The sequence below is a fragment of the Chrysochloris asiatica genome, unplaced genomic scaffold (genome assembly GCF_000296735.1).
Source record: "Chrysochloris asiatica unplaced genomic scaffold, ChrAsi1.0 scaffold00177, whole genome shotgun sequence".
Taxonomy (NCBI): Eukaryota; Metazoa; Chordata; class Mammalia; order Afrosoricida; family Chrysochloridae; genus Chrysochloris; species Chrysochloris asiatica.
In genome coordinates, this window is record NW_006408695.1 from 2800065 (window position 1) to 2813500 (window position 13436).

Sequence of the window (13436 nt, forward strand, 5' to 3'; positions counted from 1 at the left end):
GGGCAGTGTTTCGTTCTGTTGTACATAGAGTCGCTATGACTTGGTACTGACTTGACGACACCTAACAACACAGTATCTATTTCTAGATTAATTATTGACTTTCCTTGATCACTCAGCCTATGCCTACATGGGTATCTCGACTTTACTTTAAAATTGTGCTTTTATGTCCCTTTGACTGAAATATCCTAACATGTCTTAAAATGTCCTGTCCAGAAATTAATTTATTAATATTATTAAGTGTCTACTATGAGCCATGTACCAGGTTAAATAGCAAACCAGACTTCGTCTCATAATGTAGCATAGTACTGAGTTGAAGACAACCTTTATATATATACACCACAGTTGTGTACCATACTATATAGTATGTCCCTTTCCAGAAGAGATATCTCATTTCCAGATGTATTCGTCTTCCTCAAACATTGTATAACCCTTTTTTGACCCATGGGACATGTAGTGCCCACCTACATTTTCTGCCTCTGGTGTTCAGTGAAAAGCTAGTCTCACTTTTAGTATGTGTTGCCATCTGGTGGAGGCCTGCATAATTGCATGGATCTGAAGAAACAGACCTCATCCCACAAACTGAAGGACAAGAAACCACTTGGAATATCTGTGTCCCTCTAGTGGTATTAAAGGAGTCCTGGTGTGGTTCTGTGGGCTAATGCATCAGACTGCAAAGTCATTTGAACCACAAGGTTGGTGGTTCAAGCTCACCAGCTGCTCCTTGGAAACCCTATACAGGGTTGCTGTGGGTCGGAATCAACTCAACGTCACTTAACAACAAGTGTGGCGCTGCAAGACAATGCACTGGACGGCAAGCTTTGTTTGAACTGCTGATCAGTGGTTCAAACCCTCCCACCACTCCTCAGAACCCCTGTACAAGGTTACTGTGAGTTGGAACTGATTCAGTGGCACTTAATAACAACTACAAAGTTTTATTCAAAAACTATATTACCTCAAAAATGTCTTTTTGTTTCCATTTAATTAAAAATTCCTTTCTTTGCTAAAAATGCTTTGTTTTGACGATGATTATTGCTGAAAATGCATTGTTTCAACAAAAATTTCAAAGCAGTAAATAATTTGTTCTTGAAAGGGTTAAGGCACAGCCCAGGAAGCTAGTGGAGAGTGTTTAGTTCCAATTTTCAATCAGAAAGACTAAAAAGGACCTTGAGAATAATCTTCAGAGTGTTCACAAAGTGCCTTAGAGGAGTAAGAAACTAGGTTTCGTAAAGAACCCTAAAACATCAGGCAGCCAAGTTGCATCAGCTTAATAAACGGGCAGTCCTATAAATTCTTAGATTTGTTTCCTGAGAAAAGTTTCATTTTCTAAAGTGCATGAACCACAAAGGCTCAAATGAGGAAATAAAATATTTCCAGATATGTAGATGTTATCTTGATTCACTTTTGTCATTTGACAGACATTGAATGTGTATCTACTGTGTGTGAAATTCTATGCTAAGGCTAATGCTAGAGAAGTAAAATTTCAAAGACAGCTTTTGCCTTCACAGAGCTAGCAGGTTATCAAAGTAGCACTTACTGAGCAATTGCTGTGTACCATGGGATGTGCAAAGAATTTTTCTGAACTATTTACATGAGTTATAGTGTTGGAGGAGTATATTTGACATATTAAAAGAACAAATAGATCTGTGTTGGAAAAAGTACAGCCAGAGTGCTCCTTGGAAGCCAGACTTCGTCTCTGATACTTCAGACATGTTGTCAGGAGGGACCAGTCCCTGGAGAAGGATGCCATGTTTGGTAAAATGGAGGGTCAGAGAAAAAGAGGAAGACCCCCAGCGAGATGGATTGGCACAGTGGCAGCACCAATGGGCTCCAGTGTAGCAATGATTGTAAGGTTGGCCCAGGACCGGGCAGTGTTCCGTTCTGTTCTGCACAGGGTCTCTGTGAGTCTGTACCGACTTGATGGCACCTAACAACAACAACAACTTTATTTTGTGAGGTAGATATTATTTTGACTATATCTTTGTTCTACAAATGGGGAGACTGAGGCAGTCTTTGTATTCAGCCCCAATATTTCTTTTTTCTTTCTTTCTTTCTTCACTCAAAGCCCAAGCTTGACCTGTACAAGCTCACAGAAGACTAGAGAAAAGAGTTGTGAAAATGTTCATGATCTAAGAATAAGAAGCTTAATTTTTGCTGTTTCCCAGGCCTCTATAAAACCAAAGTGCGGGCGTATGATCAGCTTTTCATCAGGAGGAGAGAACCCACATGGGGTGAAGGCGGTCACCAAAGGCCAGAGGTGTGCTGTGGCTCTGTGGTTTACCTTGGACCCACTTTACAGAGAATTGGTGAGTTTTATGATGCAACCACAAAGCCAACTAGGTTTCCCATTACCCTACTTAATGGGCTGATTTATCTGAAAAGGCCTTTCAGTTGTTCGGTAATTCAGGGATTTTGGAGATCGTGGGGAAAAAAGAGACTTCTTAGGGAATCTTTTCTCTTTGGTTTCCAACACTGACACTGTTTTCTAAGGAAGAGTACATATTTTTTCTCAGATTTATGACTTGACATTTGTACATCTAACTTTTATAGTGAGTTTGGGGAAGAGCAGGGGGCTTATTAGAACACTTTTGAACCAGATGGGTTCTATTAAGTAGAAGTGGAAGTGGAAATGTGAGTGTATTTGGAAATCATTAATCAAGTCTGAGCTTTATTAAGAAACTGTAGCATCAGGAGAAAGGAATCTACCAGTCACTCCATGGGAGAAAGATGGGGCTTTCTGCTCCTATAATGATTTACAGCCTCAGAAACCCTATGCAGGGTCTCTGTGAATCGGAACCGGCTCCATGGCACAACACCATCCCTCTTTAAGGAGTCCTGATGTGTCACTGTGGGCTAATACCATGGACTGCAAAGTCAGTTTGAACCGCAAGGTTGGCAGTTCAATCTTACCAACCACTCCTTGGAAACCCTATATAGGATCGCTGTGGGCCAAAATGGACTGAACCACATTTAACAACAACAATCTCTCTTTAAGGAGTCCTGGTGTGGCTTTGTGGGTTAATGCATTGAACTGCAAAGTCGGTTTAAACCACAAGGTCAGTGGTTCAAGTTTACAAGCTGCTCCTTGGAAACCCTATACAGGGCCTCTATGGATCAGAACAGACGCAATGGCACTTAACAACCACAGCAACAATACTTCTTTAATGGAATCCTGGTAGCGTCGTGGATTACGAGTTGAACTGCCACCCACAAGATCAACAGTTCGAATCTACCAGCTGCTTCTCAGGAGAAAGATGAGGTTTTCTTCTTTCATAAAGATGTATAGTCTCGGAAACTCTATACAGGGTCACTCTGAGTCAGAACCAACTCAATGATATACAACCACCACCACCATCCCTCTTTAGCATTCAATACAGCAGACATACTGCATTACCTATTATATATTACATATTTCATTATTCGATATCCCAACAATCTCTTTCAGGGTGCTATTGTATTAAAATAAGCAGACACAAAATAAATTCTCTCTGCTCTTTCCCAACCAAGAATCATCTTCTGATGGTAAAGTACTAGGGTTCTTCCCCAGTCCGCTGGCTATAGCGACATCTAGCGGCCACAGTATAAAATGACCAGAGCCTCTTCAACTAATTGAAAATTTAGCTTATATACATGTAATCTCATGGGGATTTAAAAACCAAAAAAAAAAAAAAAAAAAGGGATAGAAGGATAATCATTCACCAGGTTATGAACATCCAATTTATATACATCCCATAGTTGTGAAACAACCCCTATAAAGCGTATTAAAAATGTGAGGTCCATAAAATGAGTTGGAACCAACTTAACAACAACAAAATGGTTTGTAATAACAAATGGATGCTACTTTGCGATGCACATCGAAACATTACTATTGTTACTGTATTATTATGGCAAAGGTGTTTTACTGTGTGTGGAAATGTTTCTTTAATGTCTTTATGCATAAAATACATGACATACTAAGACAAACATTTGACTACATGACGTTAGATACAAACCATATGTGCCTTTTCTGCAATACATGCAAATTCAACTTAAAAACAGACTTAGGGACACAACTTGTTCACAAGCTAGGTACTGTTTGTCCTCCGATCTGGCTTTCACTTCCCGAAATTCTGGATGAATTGGTCGGGGCTGAATCCTGGTTATCAGGAGTATTAAAAGCCCTCCAGTGATTCTCATCTGGTGCAGCAAGGTTTGGGAACCACTTTTCTACACACCTTGTCCCGGACTGAATCCTGAATGAGGAAAGACTGCCTATGAATAAGTGATTACAGCTGGCAAATCGCCAGGCTCCTCATACATGCCTTCACAGGCATCCTTTCTCAAAGATAGATGAGGCTTTCTGCTCCCAAAAAGATTTACAGCCTGGGAAACCCTGTACAGGGTCAGAACCAACTCCACGGCACATAACAACAACAACAACAATTCTCAAGGAGCATTTAGCATCATAAATTCTGAAGGATGCAAAGATACTAGAAGTCTCAGTCCCTTGGCTTCTAGCACTCCTATGTCTTTCTCTTCATTAGCCACGTGACTGCCATGGGTTCTTGTGGCCATCAGATCTGATAATGTTGTGGGGGTGTCTTTTTGTTAAGCATCAATATTGATTCCCCCCTACTCATATATATAGTAGTGGTCCTGGGGTTTGTGTGCCCTGGAGTTGGTTCCTACTCATAGAGACCTGACATACAGTCTCCGAGATAAATCTTTATGAGAGCAGAAAACTTCTCCCTCAAAGCTGCTAGTAGATTTGAACTGCTGACCTTGTGGTTAGCAACCCCGTCTGTAATCCATTAGACTACCAACGCTCCTTCATACAGTAGTACTTCAGTATATTACTTAGGCATCATGACAGCAGCTTACTTTTCTGTTATTTTAGTATTTGGTACTTTTAATTCCCTTTATGTCAACATCATTTCCGATTGTTAAGTTCTTAACTGACAGCGTCCTTGTTTTCAAGATCTAAAACTTGTAAATGTATAACTTGATGTGTTAGGTACAATTCTTGGGAGACCTGAGCTCAGTTTCCACCCCACCAGCCGTCTGTCACTGTGTTGCTATGATGCTGAGCAAGTTTCAGCGAAGTGTCCACCAACTAGGAAGACCTGTCAATCTGTTGCTGGAAATCAGCCAGTGGGAAACAAGGATCCCAACAGCTAAGCCGCAACCAATCATGGAGCTGGGCAGCTTTTTGTTCCATGATGTTTGGATTTGCCATGAGTCTTTGTCGGTGGGCACTTAGTGACAACAAAAATTATATGCTACGCATTGTGCTGGGAACTATGTGTAGTGATACAAGTATAACACCTACTTTCAAGGCAATTGAATTGGAGAGACAATACAGGGCGTCAAATTATTAAAATACAAAGTTATTAGAGACGTGTAGATGTGTTTAGAAGATATAAAGAAACGATCAGGAAAGACGTCCTTGAGGAGATGATGTTTGAAATGAGACGTTTGAAAAGATAAGTAAGATTTAGCCAATCATTTTAGACAGAGGCATCTTGTCCTCTGTTTATGCATTTATTTATCAAATGTAATGGCGCCTCTGTCAAATGCCAGTGACTGTTCTGAAATACAGCGGTGGCCAAGAAGGCAAGGTACCCTGCAGTCACAGGGTTTATATTCTAGTAGAAGGGGACAGACAACAGATAAGTTAAACAGATAAGGAAAGAGATTTCCAGGGAGTAGTAAGTACTGTGTGGAAAATGGAGCAAGGTAGGTGATTTGAGAGTAAGGATGAGGGTTTGGGTGGCAAATGATGAGAACCCTCAGAAGTGACCAGTGAGCTGTAACCTAGGGCCAAGAAATAGCCGACTGTGATGAAGAGTACGCCAGGCAGAGAACACATTACAAAAGCCCAGAATCAAGAGAGAACTGGAGTTCATCCTAGTCTAGAAAGAGAAAAGAGACCAGACTATGCAAGAGATCTGGAAAGAGGACACAGAGGAATGGGTCAGATACTGTGGACCTGTTGTTGTTGTTGTTGTTACATGATGTCAAGTAGGTTCCAATTTCACAGAGATCTTGTATAGAGTTTCTGAAGAGCAGCTGGTGAATTTGAACTGCCGATCTTGTATTAGCAGTTCACTGCATATCCTACAGCGCCACAGCAGGAACTGTTAAGAAATATGAATTTTACTTCAACTGTTGTGTTATTAAGTGCCATCGAGTCGGCTCTGGCTTATAGCAATACTATATAGGGTTTCTTAGGAGCAGCTAGTGGGTTTGAACTGCCGACCTTGTGGTCCACAGTCTATTGTTGATCCTACAGCCCCACACCAGAAGTCCCATTTTAATACTGTTGGGATTGAGAGGCTATTGTGATCCTCCTACCCTATACCCACTCCCAGGCCCAGGAAGTTCTAGGATATAAACAATTACTTTAACTGATGTGTGGACTTCGACTAACAACTAAGATAGTAAGAGACAAGGTGAAAAGATAGGAAAGCCTTGAGATGCAATTTGGCGGTTGACCAACTAGACTTGAAGATTGATATGTGTATGGGTTAGGGGTTGGAGGAGGGATAGGAAAAAGCACAGGATATAACAGAAACCAGGTCCAAGTCCCTGAGTGGTAAAAATAGTTAATGTGCTCTGCTGCTCACCAAAAGATGGATATTCAAGTCCATCCTAACCAAAAACCATGGTCAGCCTCTTAAATAGTCAGGGCAAATGGGTGGCAGGGTAGCTGGCCTTTTCAGAGGGACAATGTGAAGAACAGGGTAGGTCTGTGGGGAGAAAATGGTTAATTCCATTTTGGACACTGTTCTGAGTTGGCGATGGCTTTGAGACCACCAGTTGAACATACAAGAGGGCTTCAAAAAGTTCAAGGAAAAACCCCATTGTCTTTTAATTCCATTATCCATTGACCTTTCTGAAGCCCCCTCATACAGGACTGCTCCTCAGGAGAGAAATCTTGGAAAGTAATCCCTTAGGACATAGGGACATCAAGAGACGGCACTAATTTTGGGGTGAACATGCGCTTGAATATATGACTGGATTCAGCACCAGCCCATGTACAGATGGATGCCAGGAAGTGTTTGGGATGCAGCTGCCACTGGGGCTGATTATTATGCTTGTAATAGAACTGTGTAAACTGTCTTTTTTGCAGGAGCGAATACAGGCTGATGAAGTGATTGCAATCCTGGATCAAGAACAGCAAGGAAAACATGAGCTGAATCATATCAACCCCAAAGATGAGCTATAAAAATGAGAAAGATGTTCTATCAAATATTTATTTAAATTGTTAATCTTATGAGAACCTTTTTATTTTTGTACAAAGCTGTGGTATAAATTAACAGGTTAATATGAGTCACCGGATCTCCCTTCTGTTCCGAAAGATGCTTGCTTTGCCTCACTCAGTCTATCTTTCTTGGATATTCAGCAGTTCATCTCTCCAAATGCAATCACATTCCCCAACCACCCACACACACAAACACATGCACAATTCATTCGCTATAGATTTAAAAGCTCAAATAGAAACAATACGTTTGTTCTTACGAAGCTACAGCTCTCATGTGTGCTCTAGTTGCAAAGTTTCTGTATGATCTGGTAGAAAGAAGAACTCTAATGAATACTGAACAAGATCTTGCTGCTTCTCTGCTTCTAAGTCACATCTTCTCACCGCACTGAAAGTCATGAACTCTTACCCTCTGGGGTCAGCTCAGCCTTGAGTCTGAGTTGCTCCTGGCATTAAACCAGTTCAGACTGGTTCAGTCATGACTGATGAAGGGAAATCAGAACAGACCCAAATTCTTAAAATTGGGGTGCAGTGGAACGATCATTGGAATGGAAAAAAATTATGGGATGAAGCCCAGGAATGGGAGACACAGAAGAGGCATAGTAAGCCCTTTCAGGAACTTGGTTTGGGAGATCAGATTATTGCTAGGTCTGTGGCGACAGACACACATTCACAGTGGTATAGTCAGCCGCCATCTTTGAACAGGGCACCACTGTTTCTGACTCTCTTCTTCAAGAGATGTGGTTGCTATGCAATGCACACCACCCTCGTTTTTTAAGTGGGTGATTGCATTTATAGTGCCAGCCATTACTTTTCCCATTCCAGTTATCATTCAAGTTCACTCACATTTTACAAATGTGGGCCCTTTCTGGGTTCTTTTCATCAACTCTGATTGAACTGGGAAGAACCAGTTGAAACCTCTGATCAGAATCCACATTGCCACAGCTATCACTGGCCAAAGGGTCATCTGGCCTCTGAGAAAGAACCACTCTGATGAGCACTGAACAAGACTGAGGGGCCTCCCAGTCTCTCCTGGGCCTTGCTGGAGTTTTGGGCTCTGGTATTTTCACCAGAGAACAAGCTTACACTGGAAGCTTTGATTCACCCTCCACAGTGTTCTGGAAAGTCTTCTCTATGAACTGAGTCTTTTAAGCAGTTACGTAGATCGGGGATAAAAGACTCTCCACCCCAGTGACTTCAGAAAATCTTGAACCCCATCTAGACCAGGACACCGTTGCCAGGTTGGCTTAGAAAGGGATCCACTGATGACAAGGGGTGTGCTGTACTTAGGAAAGTTGATTCCCGATGGATTCCAGTCTTCATGTGCCTATAGTTTGGTATGCTTCCCCTTTGCTGCGATCCAGCTCATGGATTTGTTTTTGTGTCTCATTTGTCTAATAAAGGGAGCCTTATTTTCATATCTGGCATTAATATTTATTCTCCCAAATATTTTGGCTTCAGAGAATAGTTTTTTGGTCCCATAGGACAAGGTGGGGCCATCACTAGTTTCCCTGGCAGGCACTCCAGGGTCTGAAGGAAGGTGAGAGCACTGGCTTTGAAGAAACAGAGAACATTAGTAAGCAGAGGTGTTATTCCAGAGAACTTCTGGTCCTTGACCCGGACTCTAAGAGGATGCTGAAGGTATGCTGGTCTATGGGAGCTGGCCTGCACTAATGGGAAAATACCTGCCTTTGTAATGAGCAAGAATGTTTAAGAAAACCAGCAATCAAAACATTTTCTAAAATTCAGATTTACTTTCTGCTGTTAAAGATTTTGGAGTCCTGGTGTGGCACTGTAAGATAAGCACTGGACCGCACAGTCAGTTTGAATTGTAGCTCTTCAGAAACCCTCTACAGGGTCACTATGAGTCAGAACCAACTTCATGGCACTTAACAACATTTCTGATCTTGGTTCATAGAAGTTTCTTTCTGTGAGACTTAAAAATTAATCACCATGATTTACATGTCATCTGCATTCTACCCAACCTTACAGTTGCATTTTCATCACAAGGAGTGGAAAGAGTGTTTAATTGTTAATCCCATCCCTACTAGATACAACCTGCTGTGTGATCCAGAGCTTATCTCTTTCCCTTTCTGGACTTCAGTTTTTCTGTTCTGAAAATGACATAATTGGTTGCACTGGGTTCAAAATCCCTCTGTCTTACCCTAAATATGAAAAAAAAGCAAAAACAAAAGATGAAATTGATTTTAGGAAACGTTCACAAATACAACCATATTTCCTTCTGCTGGCATTTTGCAAACATTCGTTATGTTTGTTTTGTTGTTGTTGTTGTTAAGTACTGTCAAGTTGGTTCTGACTCATAGCGACCCTCTATAGAGTTTCCAAGGAGCAGCTGGTGAGTTTGAACCGCCGACTTTGTGGTTCAAACCAACCATGCAGTCCAGTGCTTTATCCCACAGCGCCACATCAGAACTCTTGATAAAACCGTAAACGCATTTGTAGGTCTAAAACCTCTAGAGCTTGTAGAGGTAGCTGGCTCTGTGTTTGCTCTCCCACTGGGAAGGGTTTGCTGGCACTCAGATTTGCTGATAGGAAGATATGGGGAAGGATCTCATTACTGTTTTCTGGCAACAAGAAATCAACAAAGATTGTGTCTTGTTCTTTGCATTCCTACTTCCTGGGTGCATTGTTGCCCTGGGTGAGGCAAGGACTTTAGCTTAGATTCTGCTGTTCAGCGCCAGAGAAAGGGGGTGAAAACCTCAGCAGACAAACTTGTATTCAATGCTCATCTTGTGCCATTTCCTGAAAACCCAGAGTAGTTACTCCTGTTTGGCAGGTTAGCCATGTTGTTTTACACCCAAGACATCATGTATACACTAGAGCATTTATTATTTTAATCTGCTCCACATCAAACCATACAAAATTTAATTCACATATTTAGGGAGTGCCATCAGATGACTTCAAAAAATAAAGTTCAGAAATTACAGCATGAATGCTAGATAGTCTTTGATGTAGAGAGAGGGATAGCCCATTATAATTTTAGTAGTCGACATCAGTTTATTATGTAAAGGGTCCTAGAAATCAACAATTCAACAATTCAGCCTCATCTTTCTCTCTGGGACGAAACTGAGGAGAGATTATCCCATGGTTACAAAATTTGAGCAGACAGGGAGAAGTAGGGCTAAGGTCATGGCTGCTGCATCTGGTTGTGCAATGTCCAGACATGGGATACATAGGAACTGGGATCCTGGCACAGGGTGGTGTCCACCCAGAGGAAAGAATGTCTTTTTGTGCTTGGCCCAAGATTCTACTAAGTCAGTAGTCTGTTCAGAAAGGGTGCCTTTTTCTAATTCACACAAAGGTGCTAGAGAGGAGCTGAAGGCAGCCCAGGCTCAGGGCCAATTGTGAAGACTTCAAATCTGTTGTTCTTCTACATCACTTGGACAACTGCCATTTTATCTTTATGACTATTCCTCCCTCATGTAAAGAGCCTACAGTTCACAACGCTTTTATTTCCATGGGTATTATTACATTGAATGTTAATAACAACCTTTTGAAATAGGTATTATTCTGACTGTATATTGTTGCTGCTGTTGTTGTTAACTGCCACGGAGTCAGTTCTGACTCACAGTAACTCTGTATAGGGTTTCCAAGATGCGACTGGTGAGCTTGAACCACTAACCTTGTGGTTTGCAGTTTAGTGCTGATCCTACAGTGCCTCACCAGGACTCCCTTTGTATAGATGAGGGAAATAGAGGCTCAATGCAGCTACATGATTTTCCCATGATCACAAAATTAGTAAGAAGCCAAATCATTGGTTTGCAGCATTACTTTGAAATCAGTACTTTGAAAAGGTAGACATGCATTTTAGGGTATAGCATCTGTCAGAAGGAGTCCTGGTATGGCGCTGTGGGTTAATGCGCTGGTCTGCAAAGTCAGTGTGAACCACAAGGCCCCCGGTTCAAGCTCGCTGGTTGCTCCTCAGAAACCCTATACAGGTCACTATGGGTCAGAAACAACTCAATGGCACTTAACAACAGCATAGAGCAGAAAAACAAATTAACTACACCTGTGAGAAGAGACAGTCGAAAAGTTCCATATCATCAGCTAAAAACAGGCCAGGGGCAGACTGAAACACACCATCAATTGCTCACATGAAATTTTAGATTGAAGACTGAAGCTAAAGAAAATTAAAATAAATCCACAGGAATCAAAATTTGACCTTGAACATATCCCACCAGAATTTTAGAGCTCATCTCTGGAGCAGATTTGATGCATTAGATACCAGTAACAGTGACCGAAGACCAGAAGAGTTGTGGGTTGACATCAAGAACATTATACAGGAAGAAAGCAGAAGGTCATTAAGAAGACAAGAAAGAAAGAAAGAAAAGACCAAAATGGATACCAGAAGAGACTGAAATGTGCTCGCTGGTGTAGAGATGCTAAAGCAAATCGAAGAAATAAGGAAGTAAAAGACCTGAACAGAAAACTTCAAATTGAAGCATTATAATGAAATGTGCAAAGATCTAGAGTTAGAAAACCAAAAAAAGAAGAACACACTCAACTTGAGTGGTTCTATGGACAAAATATTGAATGATGCAGAAAGTATCAACAAAAAGATGCAAGGAGGAATATACAGAGACACTGAACCAAAAAGAAATCATTGGTCATCAAGAGCCATTGGTATTGAAGAAAGAAGTTCAAGGTGCACTGAAGGCATTGGCAAAGAACATGGCTCAACTGATGGAATACATATTGAAATCTTTCAACAAACTAATGCAGCACTGAAGGACTCTCGCTCATCTATGCCAAGAAATTTGGAAGACAGCTACATGGCCTACTGATTTGAAGAGATGCATATTTGTGCCCCATTCCAAAGAGAGTTGACTGTACAGAATGTGGAAATCATTGGAGAATATCATTAATGTCATACACAAGTAACATTTTGCTCAAGATAATTCAAAAACCATTTCAACGTTACAGTGACCGGGAACTGCTGGAGGCTCAAACCGGATTCAGACTAAGACATGGAATGAGAGAAATCATTGCTGACATCAGATGGATCTTGGCTAAAAGCAGAGAATACCAGAAAGGTGTTTACCTGTGTTTTATTGACTGTACTTAGACTTTGACTGTGTGGTTCCTGACAAGTTATGGACAATGTTGCAGAGAATAAGCATTCCGGAACACTTACTTGTGCTCAAGAGGAACCTGTACTTAAACCAAGAGGCAGTTATTCTAACAGATCCAGAGAACACTGAATGGTTTAACATCAGGAAAGGTGTGCACCAGGTTATATCATTTCACTATACTTTTTCAATCTATATGCTAAGTAAATACTCTGAGAAGCTGGTTTATATGAAGAGGAAGATTCACTAACAACCTGCAATATGCAAATGATACAACAACCTTGCTTGCTGAAACCAAAGAGGTTGTAAAATATTTACTGATGAAGATCAAAAGCCACAGCCACCAATATGGGTTGCACATCAATATATAGACAACAAAAATTCTCACCACTGGACCAATAAATAACAATCATGATAAATGGAAAAAAGACTGAAGTTGTCAAAGTTTTTGTTTTGCATGGATACACTTATGGCAATTGTTGTTGTTGTTAAGTGCCATGGAGTCGGTTCCAACCCATAGAGACCCTGTATAGAGTTTCTGAAGAGCAGCTGGTGAGCTTGAACTGTTGATCTTGCATTTCAAACTGACTTTTCAGTCCAGTCCATTAACCCACAATGCCACTCACAGCAAGAGCAGTCAAGAAATCAAATGCAGTATTGCATTAGGCATATCCTCTGCACAAGACCTCTTCAAAGTGTTCAAGAACAAAGATGTCAGTTTGAGGACTAAAGTGTGCCTGATGCAAGCCATGATATTTTCAGTAGCCTCATATGCGTGTGAAAATTGGACAATGAATAAGGAAGACCATAAAAGAATTGATGCATTTGAGTTACAGTGTTGGAGAAGAATACTGAAAGTACCATAGACTGCTAGAAGAACAAATAAATAAATGTATTGGAAGAAGTATAGAGAGAATGTTCCTTAGAAGCCAGGATGACAAGACTTCATCTCTCATACTTAGGATGTATTATCAGGAGGGATCAGTCCCTGGCGAATGATAGCATGCTTGGTAAAGTGAGGGGTTGGCAAAAAAAAGACCCCCAACAAGAGGGATTGGCACAATGGCAGCAGCAGTGGACTCAAGCTTACAAACGATTGTGAGAATGGT

The 13436-nt window shown here is 41.1% G+C and overlaps 1 protein-coding gene across 1 annotated transcript in view; it reads left to right on the top strand.

Moving 5' to 3' along the window:
• LEPREL1 (leprecan-like 1) overlaps positions 1–7372 on the top strand; it is a 52320-nt gene extending 44948 nt beyond the window's left edge. The window contains exons 13-14 of the mRNA XM_006871895.1: positions 2163–2303; positions 7109–7372. Coding sequence (XP_006871957.1) covers positions 2163–2303; positions 7109–7204 — 237 coding nt within the window. The 3' untranslated portion in view covers positions 7205–7372. The remainder of the gene's footprint in view (positions 1–2162; positions 2304–7108) is intronic.
• Positions 7373–13436: the final 6064 nt, after the last annotated feature.